The 17581-nt window shown below is 36.9% G+C and overlaps 1 protein-coding gene across 4 annotated transcripts in view; it reads right to left on the bottom strand.

The window, feature by feature from the left end:
* Positions 1–17581, bottom strand: part of NBEA (neurobeachin) — a 627914-nt gene that overhangs the window by 54005 nt on the left and 556328 nt on the right. For all 4 annotated transcript variants that reach the window (XM_027116524.1, XM_027116522.1, XM_027116523.1 and 1 more), the window contains 2 exons: positions 16730–16849; positions 2664–2816 (listed from right to left, as the gene is read on the bottom strand). In XM_027116524.1, the coding sequence (XP_026972325.1) occupies positions 2664–2816; positions 16730–16849 (273 nt within the window). The remainder of the gene's footprint in view (positions 1–2663; positions 2817–16729; positions 16850–17581) is intronic.

Raw genomic sequence — 17581 nt, forward strand, 5'->3', positions numbered from 1 at the left:
AATTTCTTAAAAAGCTAGATATAAATTTACTACATGACTCAGAAATTCTATCACTAGGTATATACCCCAAAGCAAGGAAAACACATGTCCATATAGAGACTTCTATGTGAACATTCACAGTAGAATTATTCATAACACCCAAAAAGTGGAAACAACTCAAAAGTTCATCAACTGATGAATGGATAAACAAAATGTGGTATATCCATACAGTGGACTATCATTATGTAAAAAGAGGAACAAAAACTGATATACGCTACAACATAGATGAATCTCAAAAACTATGCTAAGTGAAAGACATTAAACACAAAAGAACACATATTGTATGGGTCTATTTAAGAAAAATGTCCTGAAGAGGCAAACCTATGGAGAGAGAAGGCAGACTAATGATTGTCTGGGGCTGGAGGTGGGCACAGGATAATTCTGGGGCAAAAGGAATGTTCTAAAATTAGATTTTGGTGATGGTCACACAACTCTGTACATTTGCTAAAAATAATTAAAATTGTACAGGTGAATTTTATCACAAATAATGATTTTTTAAAAACACTCATAAGGTAGTCCCACTCTACAGATGAGAAATATGAGAACCAGAGATGCTCCATAATTTACTCAGGGCAATGAAGCTAGTAAATGGCAAAGCTCAGATTCAAGAGCCAGGAAACTTTTAAACCCCAAGTATTCTTTCCAATAAAACCACCTGGCATTTATTAATTGTTAGCAGCCACATAAAAACCTGTGTTTAATCAGAGCAAGAGAAAATTTGGTCCAACAATTTTTGCTACTTTCCCTGCCTGAGTGAAGGATTCATTTCGTTACACTAGTTTGGACCTAACTAGACAACATGCTAAAATCATTAAGATTATTACCCCATGTGATTCATTCAATCATTCATAACAGCAAATATCTGGTGACTAACTACTCTTGCAGGCACAGTTCTTGGCTCTAGAAATATACAGTGAAATGATGTGACTGAGAGACACATCTCAGACACAACTCAGTATGTAGTGGGTTCCAGGGTTGAGCTTGTGGATCTGGTATCCTTACACTGATATCATAGCCAGTATTCAAGTATGTAAGGGTATTGTGGTAATAATAAACAACCAGTTCTAAAAATAAGTATAGACTTTAGAAGTAGGCATCACTAAAGTATAAATCCTTCACATTAAAAAGATAAATTGAAGAGATAATCTGTTGTTAAAGAAGATGGTGTGAGATTATGCCATATACCTGAAAGTGCCAATTTCCAGATCGAGAAGTGAGAGAAATCCTATATAAAATTTATGTACTACATGATATTACCTCAGGGGGAGACTAGATTACAGATTATCTATACAGTAACTTTAAACATAGGTCTACTGTCTCAGTACCAGCTTTCTAAAATAAAGTGTATTAAAAGTAAAATATTTCTTGGAGACAGAAAAATAGCTCTAAAATTGAAGGGAGCATGTGACTGACAGTGACAAAAAGAGACATAAAATCAGGGGTAGAAGAAGGAACCACATATTGTATGATCCTGTTTATGCGAAATAAACAGGATAGGCAAATCTTTAGAGACAGGAAGTAGATTAGTGGTTGCCTAGGGCTGGTTGGGGGAATGGGGAAAATGGGCAGGGGGAGATGCTAAAGGGTATTGGGTTTCTTAATGGGGTAATGAAAATGTTCAAAAGTGACTGTGGTGATGGTTGCAGAACTCTGTGAATAGACTAAAACCCACTGATTTTTTTCCTTTACTTTAAATGGTTGACTTGTATGGTATGGGAATTGTATCTGTGTGATATATGTGAATTATACAGCTCTTACTAAAGAAGAGACTGAGGGATATGTGAGGTCCACTGCAATATGTGGACCTTATTTGGATTCTAATTCAAATAAATAAGCTGTCAAAATGAAATAAAACATATTTATGGGACAGCTGGAAAAACTGGGAGTGAAACAGGGTTAAAAACATATTTGGGGTCATAGGCTTTATTGATATAATTCCTCAATTGGCCAAGAACAATAGTACACTAGAGACGTTTGGTAAAGTGGTTCATTTCCATATACCGTAAGCCCATTGAGATTAAAATCTCCTTAAATATGGATAAAATATATTAAGATCTATAAAATAACCAAATGCAAACATTCTATTTACACATTTTCTATTTGAACACCCAGACATCTGTCATACAGATTCAAAAAGTAATGACATTTTCTATCTAAGAATGTTTACAAGATGGGTGTTCTCTTAGTCAAGTATATTACATTTTAAGGTATGTTTCACAGCTTATAATTTCCTACATACAAATATGTTCTAAATGTATATTATTTTGTTTTGAGTATTTTGAGTGAATAAAGAGTGCAGATTTAGCCAATAGACAAAAATAAGGGATGGGCATCAATTTCGACCATTTTAGAATACATTAGTCAACAGATGCTCATCTGATTGTCTTCTCCTAAGGGAGCAAATATAACTGAATTACCATTCCTTTATTAGTCCTCATGAAAGGAAAATCCACTCTACAATAAAGAACTGCTGTCAAAAGACAACAGTAAAATGCTTTCTTTCTCAAAAATTTAGCCTTGTATTTATAGATGTTAAAAGACAATTTGTTAGTAGCTGAAAACTAAACTACAGAATATATTTTACTTCCTCGTGACTGCTCAAGCAAAAACAAAATTGCTCTTACCATCCTGTTGATCCGTACAAAGTCTTCAGGTTTTTTTGCCCAAGGGGGAAGATCAACATCATTTACCACCACTTCATCTTCTCTGACTCCAAGATTATATCCATTACTGTTGACGAACATCTCCGGTAGGTAATAGAACTCTGGAATTAGTTCCTGCCAGGAATAAAAATGTAGCATATTAAACCATTTTAAAAATCAGTTGAATGAAAGTATTAATTTATAACAACTGTAAACAGAATTAATTTCTTTACTTAAATTCAATATTTTATTACTTAGTTCCATTCTTTATTTAATTTTCTTTAGATAGGAGTCTAGGAAAAGAAGGCAAACATTTTTCTTGAACAATATGCTTGATAATTTATGTTTATAAGATTTTCAATCTTATCTTGCCACAAATTAGTTAAGAGAAATGGGTTACAGAATCAACAATATTCCCAATAGTATTAGTGAACAAATATATAAGGCTATACCTACAAGTCTGTGCTGTTCAACAAACTTTTCCAAATGCTATTAATAAAATATCCAAATTCAAAAAAGGTGTTGCCAGTATTGGTTAAAAATCATGTAATGTCTTCTACTTTTCTTTTTGACTCCACTGGCAATTACAATACATGATTTTTATGAAGAGACTCATTGTTTTGTTTTATAATTTGGCAAAATAAATTGTTTTTATACCTATCACTAAATACAATAAGAGATGATATGCAACATAATAAGTTTACATATTTAATGCATGCCACTTGAATTCTAAGTTCTTAACTTGAATGCAAAGATAACTTGTGTTACTTGTATGTAAGTATGGCATTAACAACTGGGTTCAAGGCAAACTTGTGTTTGATGCACACCTAATATGTGGTTTATGTAACTTTAGAATAAATATGATACAGGAATGAATTGATTTTATGATCTTAAAAGTTTTAATTTGTTGCCCTTTTTAAAAAAAAAACAACAAATTGAGGAAATGAAAACAAAAAACACAGTAGTTTTATGTTTACCATCAATACTATGAAAAATACTGATCTTTTCAAATATCAAGATGAGGGTTAAATTAACTTTATTTGTGAAAAGCATAAGAACATTTGTTTGTGTAACATGTCTGACATGGATGGCATAGTACCCGAAATTTGAATCTCACTTTGGAATACATAGTGATAAACAGAAAAGCTAAAAAATAAACAACCATGCCCACCAAAAAAATAAAACACCAGACACTGAGGTCTTCAAATAAACTGGATTCTTCAGCCCAAGAAAAGCATACACAAAAGTGTTCCCTTTATCAAATTACCAATGGCATTTTTCATAGAACTAGAACAAAACATTTTACAATTTGTATGGAAACACAAAAGACCATGAATAGCCAAAGCAATCTGGAGGAAGAAAAACAGAGCTGGAGGAATCAGGCTCCCTGACTTCAGAATATACTACAAAGCTACAGTAATCAAGACAGTATGGTACTGGCACAAAAACAGAAATATAGATCAATGGAACAGGAGAGAAAGCCCAGAGATAAACCCATGCACCTATGGTCAACTAATCTATGAAAAGGAGGTAAGAATATATAATGGAGAAAAGACAGCCTCTTCAATAAGTGGTGATGGGAAAACTGGGCAGCTACATGTAAAAGAATGAAATTAGAACACTCCCTAACACCATATACAAAAATAAACTCAAAATGGATTAAAGACCTAAATGTAAGGCCAGACACTATAAAACTCTTAGAGGAAAGCATAGGTAGAACACTCTTTGACATAAATTGCAGCAAGATCTTTTTTTTGACCCACCTCCTAGAGTAATGAAAAAAACCCAGAAAACAAATGGGACCTAATTAAACTTAAAAGCTTTTGCACAGCAAAGGGAACCATAAACAAGATGAAAAGACAACCCTTAGAATGGGAGAAAATATTTGCATATGAAGCAACTGACAAAGGATTAATCTCCAAAATAGTAAGAACAGCTCATGCAGCTCAATTTCAATAAAACAAACAACCCAATCCAAAAATGGGCAGAAGACCTAAACAGACATTTTTCCAAAGAAGACATACAGATGGCCAACAAACGCATGAAAAGACACTCAACATCACTAATCATTAGAGAAATGCAAATCAAAACTACAATGAGGTATCACCTCACACAGGTCAGAATGGCTATCATCAAAAAATCTACAAAGAATAAATGCTGGAGAGGGTGGAGAAAAGGCAACCCTCTTGAACTGTTGGTGGGAATGTAAATTGATACAGCCACTATGGAGAACAGAATGGAGGGTGCTTAAAAAACTAAAAATACCATATGACCCAGCAATCCCACTACTGGGCATATACCCAGAGAAAACTGTAATTCAAAAAGACACATGCATCCTAATGTTCACTGCAGCACTATTTACAACAGCCAGGACATGGAAGCAACCTAAATGTCCATCAACAGGTGAATGGATAAAGAAGATGTGGCACATATGTACAATGGAATATTACTCAGCCATAAAAAGGAGTGAAACTGGGTAATTGGTAGAGACGTGGATGGACCTAGAGAGTGTCATACAGAATGAAGTAAGTCAGAAAGAGAAAAACAAATAACACATATATGTGGAATCTAGCAAAACGGTATAGATGATCTTATTTGCAAAGCAGAAATAGAGACAAAGATGTAGAGAACCAATGTATGGATACCCAGGGGGGAAAGGGCGGGGGGGGGGAGGAATTGGGAGATTGGGATTGACATAAATACACTATTGATATTATGCATAAAATAGAGAACAAATGGGGAACTCTACTTAATGCACTGTGGTGACCTAAATGGGAAGGAAGTCCAAAAGAGAGGGGATGTATGTATATGCATAGCTGATTCATTTTGCTGTACAGTAGAAACTAACACAACATTGTAAAGCAACTATACTCCAATAAAAATTAATTTTAAAAAAGTGTTCTCTTTATGGGTTCTCCTGCTAAAACCAACATTTATCTGCTATAGCATAAGTGTTTATCTTAGCAATCCTCTGTGAGAATTTGATCATTATCCGTTCTTATGATAACAAATGTGAACCATAGAAAAATATAATCATGTTTATTTTCTCCAGCATTATGGGAGTTTGAACAGATTTGTGTAAATGAATTTTCTGGATAAGCAGAGCTTAGTTTTTTAAGAATCATAACTTTTCTTCTATTTAAACCATTTAAATAGAAATCTCTCTAAAACCCATTATATAATTCCCTGATATTTATTTATTCATGTAGTAAAGTTTGAGTACCAGGCATTGTGATGGGTACTAAGAAAACAAATAATGAACAATCATGGCCTTACCTTTAAGTAATTCATAGTCTGGTCTATGGGGAAAATGTATAAACAGATGGTTATAATGCACAACAATAATAGCTGTGAAAGTATAAAAAAGCAAAAGGGAGCAGAGAGGACAGAGCAGGGAACTCTGGGCAAGTCAGAAAAGACTTCACTGGAGATCAGACATTGAGTTCAACCATCGCAAGATAAAGGTGGGGAAAGGGGCAGGGGGACTGGCAGAGAGTATTATCAAGGAGTGGTACGAACCGGGTATGGGTGGAGTGTAGGATATATTGGGGGACAGATCAAGATGGGACGGAATGAGATGGTGGGAGGTGTATGGAGTCAGATGACAAAGGAAGTTTTATGCCAATCTAAGCTCTTTGGATTTTGTCTTATTGGCAATAATTTAAAAAAAAAAAGAGCTATTGACATGATTACGTTTATTTTAAAGCAAGGCATTGGGTGTCAAAGTAAAGAATGAACTGGAGAGGGGAGAGACTAGGAATATGTGTGGGTGGGGAGGGGGAGAGGGGGAACCAGCAGCAGCAAGGAGAATGGGAGGGAAGAGGGACGGGAAGCTGCGGCTGTGTTGAGTAAGGGGACATATTGTGGGACTGTACCAGGGAGGGCCATCTGCAACACACGTAAGGATGAGTAAACAAAGATGTGGACCCGGGGATGTAAAAAGGAGAGGGAATTAGATGGCTCATACGGAGAGGCAAATATATATTAATAATAAACTACGTACAAGACATCAAGGGCACAAGGAACTGTGGGAAAGGAGAACTACAGTGAAATTAATATGTTAATGTAATTTTTCAGTGACTTGAATGTGAGGGAGCAATTAAGAAGGGGCTAAAAGAAAAACTAATAGGTAAACAAACATTCTTATTTGCAGATAATGATACAGCTTAGGTGGTGGATAAACCAGGGGCTAAAGGGTGTTTCAGCAACATCTATCAGCAATGACTATCATGAGTTTGACTTCTGGGCTGGGCAAGCATGACAGTGTATATACCATGTTGCACTGAGGGGCCAATTTGGTAAAGGTGTGTGGTCACTGATTAGAAGGTAGAAGTAAAGTATCATTGCTATTCTCATTTATTTGTACTCAATCAGAAATGTGTAACTGTTACAGACTGAATATTCTATTCCTCCAAAATTCAAATGTTGAAACCCTATCCTCTAATGTGATGATTTAGGAGGTAGGGTGTTTGGAAGGGAATTAGGATTAGATGAGGTCATGAGGGTGGATCCCTAGTGAACAGATTAGTGTCCTGGTGAGAGTCCTGAGAGAGCTTGCTTCCTCTCTTTGCCATGTGAGGACATACAAGAACACGTCCTTCTGTGAGCCAGGAGGCAGGCTCTCGCAAGACACAGAACCTATGTGGGCACCTTGATCTTGGACTTCCAGCCTCCAGAACTGTGAGGAACCCATTTCTGTCGTTTATAAGCTACCTAGTTTATGGTAAAACACAGTAGCCTGAGCTGACCAAGACAATAACCACACAATTTTCTTTTGATCTTGTTCTCATTGCTTGGGAAAATGTGGGAAATTAGTATAAGATGTAGAGAAGATAAAGCACATTGCTATTTGCACATTATCCATTTTCTATATGACAATGAGTATCAATAGCATCCCAAATGGTCCAAAATGGGGAGAGGAATGCAAGTTCATGCAGTTGCTCCATGGAGAGGGTGATTTATGTGTAATAAGCTCACATAAGTCAGGGATTTCCCAGCTGTCTTTTGTCAGTTATTTGTGTCCATGTTCTATCTCTAGAACTAGCCTATGTAAGCTTCCTTGAGGACTGAGCGGGATATACATCCACATGGATATAGCAACATGGATTTATTTTTCATTTAGACAGCCCAAAGAGTTTCGGTTTATCTTCAAGTGTCTTGGTGCTCTAATGTTTTTCATATATATTGTTTCCCATTCTTTCCTGTGGTATAGGGGCATATAAAATACGTGGTTATTATTAACCTACTTGCCACTGTAATACTATTTCACTGAATGTCATTAAATTAGACTCGCAAAGGCATAAGAAGCCTAGGATTTTATATTAATAACAGTTTGGGCAAAGCAGACTTTGAGCCTAATTTTGTAGGTTTATATTTTGCTAAATTCCCCACAGCTCTTGGTGCTATACTTTGTATGCAGCAGGTACTCATTAAATATTAAACTATGGAAGATATGAGATAAAATCATTTTAATATCACTAGAAATCTTCTGGGGACTATGGAGATGGTTGCAAGAATGCTTCAAGATAGGAAAAGAGCCAATAAAGTACTTTATTAAATAAAAGAAAAAGGATGCACCCAGAAATAAAATTTGTACCTTTCGAGAGGAAACTTTTGCAGCTTAAAAAATGTTATCTTGCTTATTCTAGTTTTGTTAGAAGGTTCAAAGGCGTAAAAGGGTTCAATTAAAATTTAGAAAAAGTTGGTTTTAACGTTGCCAGCAAAATTGTACCCAAACTGAAGACGTGAAGGAAGCAAGTCCTTTTCATTTTAACTTAAGCGCTCCAGAAAGAAGGGGCTGAAAGCCTGCTACCACCAAGGAGAACAAAGCGAGGCTGAGGAACCTCTCCTCTGAGGGTTATTTAGAACAGCGGGATGGCGGTGGGGACCTTGAAGGCTTGAATCACAGCCAATCATGAAAAAGTAGGATTACCAGGGCCTTCGGGATGATCCTAAGTGAGACATTTTCTCCACTCTGGTCCTCATCTGGCCGACCAGAATGTGGTCATAAATTAGGGTGTTAGCTAAGATGTTGGTGTAAGCCGCTGGAGGCCTGACGTTTGACGGGAAGAAGAAACTCCCCCAGATTTACTCTAATAATATTTTTTTTGTTTTTTTAGGATGCAGATAAAAAAAAAAGACACATTTTAAAGCAATATGAAGAAATTCCTGAAGTACAGCATATTTGCAAAGCCCCTCGAAGCTTCAAAAGACTAGAGCTGTAAGTGACTAAAGCAGTCTGAACCCTGAAGTCTTGAGCTGGGGAAGTTTAAGTTTTTTGGGTTTTTTTTGTTTTTGTTTTTTTTTTTCCTTGAAGGGGAAGGAAAAGAGAGTAAAATCACAGAAAGTCTAGGGAGAAGTTGCTGAAACAGCAGAGTGGGTGCAAGTTTTTATGCCTTAATTTTATTGCTTTAAAATCTTGTTTCAAATGGCATTTTAAATTTAAAGTTAGTATGTAAATATAGGGCATTCATATATAATTAATATTCACATTTATATTACTTAAAAGATTTGCTTATTCTAAAAAATTTAATGAGTTAAGAGAGTTTCACCTCTGAGATTCAAATGTTATGTACAAGAAGATGACAATTACTGTATCTGGGCTCCAAGACAAGGAAACAGCTGAAATGTCATATCTGGCCATTCAATCTTAAAACAGCAGGAATTACTTATTTGTATCTCACTGTGTCATGACACTGTTCTAAGTACTTTACATCTTTTTCTTAATCTTCACAAAAGCTTCCTAAGGTATGTATCCTCATTCTTCCAGAAATCCCATCAATAAGGGATCTCACTTGCTCACCATTCAGTGGTAAGAATGGTGCCTGACATATAAAAAAGGTACTCAATACGTATTTGTGGAATGAAAAATGAACAGATCATTACTATATATGTATCATATCCTGAACTTCAGGCATGGAATAGTGGTAAAAGGTTTTCAAACAGTATTAGTTAAAGCAGAGTTACCGCAGAGCTACCAGTTAGTCATAGTGAAGGCGGAGGCTGTCAGGCTGGCAGTTCTGGGACTATCCCTTCTACCGAGGAAGGGCAGCTTCCTGTGCATTGGAATCAAATGGTTCTGAGTTGAAATACAGACTTCTCACCAGCTTGGGCAAGTTTCTTAAACTTTAAGAAAAAAAACAGTTTCTTGATATGCAAAATTGTGATGATGACAGCAACTAAATCACAGTGTGGATGTGAGGATTAAATGGGGGTAATGTGTGTGAAACAACACATTTCATAGCTTTATGCAAAATACTTTTTGAAGTTATTATTTACTCTATCAACAGAGTTTACTCAGTATCAAATATATCCCATAATCAGTAAAAAAAAAAAAAAAAAAAAAAAAGCTCTGTCACTTTGGATATTTGTGTTTGAATGAACACCTATGTAGACACTTCAGACAATTTAAGTGTTTTTTATCAAACATATGGACTAGCTTACATGCTACCTAGGCTAATCAGATATATTTTTATAAGTTTTTTGCACTTCAGACTTTGGTTTCTCCAAATGCACAGTCAGACTGAACTGGATGTATAAACCAAACTGAAACTTACAATTTTTTTAAAATTAGTAACTTACAGAGTTTTCTCAACGATCCCCGTAATAGCCCCTCTCATCCTGCGTGCTGTCTGGCATTTCCACTTGACTGCTCCTCCCATAGAGAGGTGGAGTCTATTTCCCTTCTCTCTGAATATGGGCTGGCTTAGTTCAACACCCAGAATGTGACAAAACGACATTTCAGGGCTTGCAGAGATGCCTAAGTCTTAAGAGGCTTGGCAGCCTCCATGGTTGTTCCCTTAGAAGTCACCATCACATGAAACTGTGTGGCTGCCTTGCTGGAAAGATCGTGTGGACAGACAGACAGGCCTGGACAGTCCCCGACCGCTCCATCAGCTCCATCAGACGAGGCGCAAAACATGGGAGTGAAGCCATCTTGCTTCTCTGACCCGGCCAAGCCCCTCCAGCTGTCACTGGAGCACAGAGGTGAGTGGTCGCCTCTGAGCCTTAAGTCCCATTGCATGATTGTCAACAAATAATACTTGATGCTGTTTTAAGACGAGGTTTGGGTGATTTGTTACCCAGTGATAGATAACTGAAACAGAAATTAATGCCTGGGAGTGGAGTCCTGAAGTAATAAAAACTTAAAACACGTGGCCTTGGCTTTGGGACAGGGCAGTAGGCAGAGGCTGGAAGGATGGTGAGGACACTGCTGGTGGAAGATCAGTAAGGACGTTGCTATTGGAAGCAGGAGGAAATCAATGCGTGATACGTAGTGTGGGATAAACTAAGAAGACTAGTTCCTGCAATCATTTCAAAGACAGAAAACGTACCGAATGAACTTGTGCTTCTGGTTATAGATATTTCCAGGCAGAATGCTGAAAGTGACCACTGGTTTCTTTCAAAGGTATATGGATAAGGTATTATGAGCTAAGGAAGAAACTGCTCAGAGTTAAAGCAGTATTTAGAGAGACATAGGGGCCTAGGACAATCTTGTCAGATTCTCAAAATTAAAAAAGGTTCAGACAAAGATCAGTTCTAAGGTGCTGTAAGTAAAATATGGCCATAGGGAAAAGGGTGCCTGTAAAACCTTTTATAAGTGCTCAGAAAAATTTAAGATAGAGGTTTGCAGACTCACTCGGCCACACGAAGGGATTCCAAGAATCTTATGAGCATTATAAAGGGCATCCTAATCACAGCCTGAAGTAGGGAGGATCCTGTCTTGAAAGAACTTGTGAGAAAGAGTTTTTTCTGACAGTGAACTATATTTTGATACATAGAAAATCCACAAATTTTTTAAGTTGCTGCACCAACTTGGGCAAAGGAGGCCTTGGCCCCAACTTTCTATGATCAGGAAGCATATGGAGAAAGCTAATCAATGACTGCTATGTACCTTCCACACTCCCCCATTTTTGAACAGAATGTCTGTTGATGTTTACCTGTTCCTGTCTTACCACTGGGAGCTGAATTATACGTGGGACAGATAACTTATCTTTTTGGCTTCCAGGTCTCCAAATTAGGAATTTCTGTACCTCATCTCTATGTGGACTTGATATAGATCATGAGCTACTAGATTTTGAGCCTGATACAATAGTGGGATGAGACTGTCGGGAACAAGTTGAATATATTTTGCTTGTAGGAGGAAGGTGAATTGTGACTGGGGAGAGGACTTCAGTAGATTGTTTTCAAAGATGGCCAGAACAATCCCCCTGACCCCCATGTCCATCTGAAATGTGATTTTGCTGCTCATCTCATGGGGAAGTGGAGTCCACTTCTCCTCCCCCTTAACTTGGGCTGGCCCTGTGACTTGCTTGACCAAAAGAATGCTGTGGAGGTAGGTAACACTATGTGACTTCCAAGCTTAGACGCTAAGTAGCTTTGCAGTTCCCATTTTTTTATCCTCTTGGTAGGCAGACACCATGAAAAACATTGTGATGATCTTCCCAGACACAAAGAGAGAGAGGGCCAGCCAGTCCCCAGATGTTCCAGCCGTCCTTGCTAAGGGACCAGACACGTGAATGAAGTCATCTTGAATCTTTCAGACCCAGAGAGGCCACCCGCTTGGACCTGACATGGATAAGAGACAAGTACCTGATGAGCCCCATTCTGATTGCAGAACTCTGAGAAAATAAATGGCTGTGTTTTTTTAAGCCACTAATTTTGGAGGGTGCTTTGTACATAGCAATAAATTATTAGAGTATGACTTGATCTGTCAGTTACTCCAAACTAGTCAACGTGGCTGGATATAATTGTGAGATCATGCAGAAGAATGAAAGCAGCAAAGCATCCAATGAATAAAGCACTGGAAATAACTGAACAGCCCTCAGTGCTAGTTCTGGCTCCCTCTTGACCTGCTGTGTGAATTTAGGCAAGCCACTTAATATCTGTGAACTTCCTTTACGGAACAGGGATAATGATCTCTATCTCAGGGGACTGTTTTGAGGACTGCATCAAATGACCAAGAAAAAAGCATGCTTGAAAACTATTGAGAATTATTCAAGAAGAATGAACTCTTCTATTATAACTTGTAAGTGTGCTTCTATAGAGGTAGCTCCGGCACTAGCTTGCCCACTTAAAATAACAGCTCTTCTGTTTACTCTCTTCCCATTGATAGATTTCTGTTAACCAGCTTCTCTTTAAGGAAAGAGTCCAAGTAGTTTAAAATTTCCTAAATGAAAAATAGTGCAGAAAGGCACCAAATATTATTAAAGAAATGGCAAGATGAATATTAAAACAGGCATTTTGTGTCTGTAAATGTGATTTCTAGTTTATTTTAACAGCTATACTAAAACCCCATGGTACAGTTAATAGTATTATATGCGTCCCGTCAATAATAAGAAAATATCCTCTAACACAATTTCTAATTTACAAGCTTATGACAAGTTCAAGCTGCTGAGAAATTGGACTTGAAAGTATGTCTTAGAATGATAGAAGACCACTATTAACACTATCATAATTGTATACCAACTGCATCAAACTTGACATTTCAGTTTAATACAGTTTGCTGAGAGAGCATACCATTTTATGGCTGCCTAGTGAAATCAAATCCAACCCAGACGTTTTCACTTTTCTAATATAATTCACTGCAAGGTTTTAAAGCTGCCATCTCTTTTCTTCCTTTTTTCAAAAGATTGATGCCCTGGCATTCGTTGATTCCACAAGAGCTCATAATGGGTCAATGAGTCAGTGGTGAGCACCTCCATTAACTGTATTAATTTACACTATGTCACCTTAATGACATTTTGTCACAGCTCCCTTTTCTGACATCTACATAGCTATTCAAAAGTAATACAACAACTTTGGAAGGCATTAAGGAAAATTAGTATAAGAACTTCAGTAAGTTGAATGTCATTGTTACCAAGACTATGCTGGAGGAGAGAAATTTAAAAAATAAACTAAAAACGAACTGGTCTGACTTAACTCGGGAGACCTCTCTCCTGAGAGATCACCAAGTCTTCTCTGCCCAGCTTGTACTCATTACCACAGGAAGAGACCGACGGTAACAAAGAAAAGACAGAATAAAACCACCTACTCTGTCCTAGTTCTCCCTTATATGAGACCTTACCTAAGTCAGGAGATATTGCAGATGTACTTTTCTTCAGAAATATAAAAACATTTCTTTAAAATTATATATAAAATGTTTTAACAGCTTAGTGATAAGAAGTCAAGAGTTTAGGCTTTAAAACTGTATTACTCTTGGTAACACATTCTTCCCTGCTAAATCAGGTATTATTGTAGAGGGAAAAATACCGTACATGTTAATCAATACATTTAAACATGAATTTAGAAAATCTCAAGCATACAACCATCATTATTACCAAAAAACTTCTCTCTAACATTCCCTCAATGAGGACCCCCGAATTCTGATGTTATAAAGGGAAAGAGTGATACATTTGGACACACACACACACACATACACAAAACCACAAAAATATAATTGAGATATAGCAAAGGTGAAAGACTGAGAAACCATACTTGCAATGCAACTTTCTGCAGTCAATTTCAGATCTTTCTCAAATCAATAGGAAAAAGACATATGACCCAACTGAAGAATGGGCAAAAGATATGAGCAAGTTTACAGGTCAATAATTATATGAAAAATGCTCAACTTCACTCATAATTAATGAAGTGCAAGCCAAAACAAAGCTGACTCCATTTTTCACTCACCAGATTAGCACAAGTTACACTGTTTATTATAAGAGTGATGGTCGGGGCAGGGGGCATGGGGAGGGTGGCATCCTCACATGATGCTGTGAAGGGCATGAATGATCATCTTTCGGAATGAAGGTTTGGCAGTATCTTTCAACATTAAAGACGTATATAGCCTTTGAGCCACCAGTCCCATTAACAGGAATTATCTTCACATCTACACACAAAGTTCATCAAGATATCTGTGCAAGGATTTACGGCAGCCTGTGTTTAACAATAACAATCAGAGAGAAAGACAAACTATCCATCGATAGAAGACTGCGTGTATAAATTATTGTATATGTAGGCAATGTGCAGGCTTCAAAAAGAAGGGGTCTACGTGGAAAGGTACTCAAAGTATATTATCATAGAATATAAAACGTTCAGGGTGGTGGTGGGAGAGAACTGAAAATGAGAGCAATCCACGCAGTGTCAGGCTGAGGAAGTGAGTGTCTTATGAACTAATTAAGTTCGGGGGTTGGAGGACGGTATCTGTTTGTATTAAGTACAGCTACCTGGGATAAAAAACTTAAAATGTCCTGAATTAGTGATAGTCACATTGGTCCTTGTCCTTGACGATGTGCCCCCAGGAGCCAAAGGAACACAAAGGGTAACAAAATATAAATGTTTCTGAAAAGTTTCAGAACAGGAAAACTGCTGGGAGAATTCTGGGAAAAGCCTGAATTCGGCTTTACGGGCACTGGTCCTCAGAGGCTGACATGTAACTAGGGGAGATATCTGGTGATCGGAAGCATCAATAAAGCTCTCAGGATAGAAGGTAAAGCCTAAAACGCTACATCAATTAGGATGACTGGCTCATGTGTGTGGACTTGTGAGGGTGAACCTTTGAATTAAGTTGAAAAACCGAGTTTCTGCTTTGTGATGATGTCAAGAATGAACAGGCATTTTCACCTGAAAGAGTTTGATATAATATGGATACTGAATTGAGATATAAATAATCTTATATATGATAGGAAATCTTAAAATATAGATAAGAATATTTAATTCACATATAAAATATTTACTGAATGCCTTTTAAAGACACTGTGCTAATTCTAGAAACCTATGGACTCCCCATTTTATGTTCAAAGTGTTATTAAGTAAGAAATGGACTCCCTTCTTGATTTCATTGGTTATAAATCAGTTTAAATGGTGGTTTATGGATCTTTTAAAGTGGAATTTCTCAGTGAAATTATAAGTCTGTTCGGAGAAATATATGGGCCTTAAGAGTTTAATATAGTAAGAATGCATGTTACATTATCTTACTTCCAAATGTGAATACGTTGTATGTATAAATTATATGCAAACTTTGATGGCAACGAATAAGACACACAGATATGCTACACATTACTTGGATTCATTCCCTTTGCTTTCTGCTTTGAAAAAAAACTAAATAAAAGTTGTATTCATCTAATTTCTTACAGTTCAGTAACTCTGTAATTGTCTTTTAAAAATATTTGCAATAGATAAGCATAAATATGTAAATGACAATTTTGACTTTAATTCACTGTCTTTTGTTGGATTAAGACACTAAATGGAGTGATAATATAATATCTGTATATTCAACAGCATGAGTGACAGTGATGGGAAAAGTTTGAAGAAAAGAGGATTAAAATAAGAAACACATATACCTATGTAATAACCTGATCATATAGTCTTATTATCAGGAAAAAATGAGAAAAATGAGAGAGCAAATATATTTTAATGTTTGAATACAACCATTTTTTAAAAAACAAAAGCCCATATAAATGAAAACCAAATCTTTCTATTTAACAATAGTTGAGTAGTACCAGCGGTAAAATGACTCCGCTCTCTGGCTGTTCCTGGATATTGTGTGTGTGCTGGTTTAAGCTAATGTGTATTGTTGCATAGCTTCCCCAGGCATGGCCAAGTGAAAGCTAAGGCTGTACAGAAAAGCCCCCATTTTAAATGGCTCTTGTCATTAATGCTTTATTAATTGCCCCAGGCTATGTAAACCCAAAGCTGGGCAAGCTATAACAATATGACACATTAAGGTCAAATCCAATTCCTGCTGTGTTTTATGGAATGGGCCAAATATTGAGTTAACAGCAGGAAAGGCAATTTCTTTCCAGCTCCTGATTGTTCGATCTAAATTAGATAGGAATTTTTTGAAATAACAAAAACACCTTAACTGAATAATATAAAAGAATCCTAATCGTTTTCTGTGGTGCTCAAAATTATTTCCTTTAGTTTCCTCTTAGGTTAGATATGCCACATAATTTTAAAATATGATGGAATAAAGCTGTGGAATAAAATATCTTATACACCCACTAAAAAAAATAAACAAATCAAAACTTCAGCATATTTTGAAATTAATATCAACAAATAAAAGGGCCTACCTTTACATCAGAAGTATCTCTCTGACTCGTTCTCCAAGACCTTGCAACGGACGAGAAGGTTCGATTAGGATGGTCAAATTTTCCGTCATTTGCATTGAGGAAGAAGGTTGTGAAAGGTTCCTAAAGGAAAAAAAAGTGAAGAATTTGACCCTTCTGAACACAACTGTCCTCTTCCTTTGTAAAATATTTCGTTTTTTGAAACCCTTCTGAGGGGGAAATGGTGCAGGATCCTGGAAGGACACCCACACCCAGGAGTCAGGAGGTGCTGGTCTGAGCCAGTCTGGACCACTGAGTCACCTGTCACTCTTCAACCTCGGCAGGTCATTTTGCTTCTTGGCCTTCAGTCTTCTGATTTATAAAAGGATAGAGTTCTAGCGCTCTGGGATTTTATGATGAATGATATTGCATAACCGTCAATATATAACTCAGATCTTCTTTCTCATTACTAAGGCCACACATAGTAACATTCATAAGAAAATCTCTCCGACACTGTTGACCACAGTGTGAAATTAGGTAGGGAAGATCCATCTTAGGCTACCTGTGAAAGTCTCCTAAAGTTACCATATTATGGTCTGATGATCTTTTTAAAATGCAAATCCTTGATTAAAATCCTTCCATAGCTCTTCAGAGCTCTCTGGGTAAAGCCTAAACTACTTGATTTGTCTTAAGAGAACCTGAGTGATCTGGAACCTGCTTAACTCTTACCTCTCGCTATCCCCATCTTCACACGTTAAGGTCTTGCCACACTGGTCTCACTTCTCGTCCCTTGTATGTGCTGTTTCCTCTGCCTGGTATAAACTTATCCCTCTACCTCACCATCCTGACTTCGCTAAGTTCTTCTTATCCTTTAAG

This window comes from Aethalodelphis obliquidens, unplaced genomic scaffold (assembly GCF_003676395.1).
Source record: "Aethalodelphis obliquidens isolate GAN/ISIS:26980383/991018 unplaced genomic scaffold, ASM367639v1 scaffold16, whole genome shotgun sequence".
In the NCBI taxonomy this organism is placed as follows: Eukaryota; Metazoa; Chordata; class Mammalia; order Artiodactyla; family Delphinidae; genus Aethalodelphis; species Aethalodelphis obliquidens.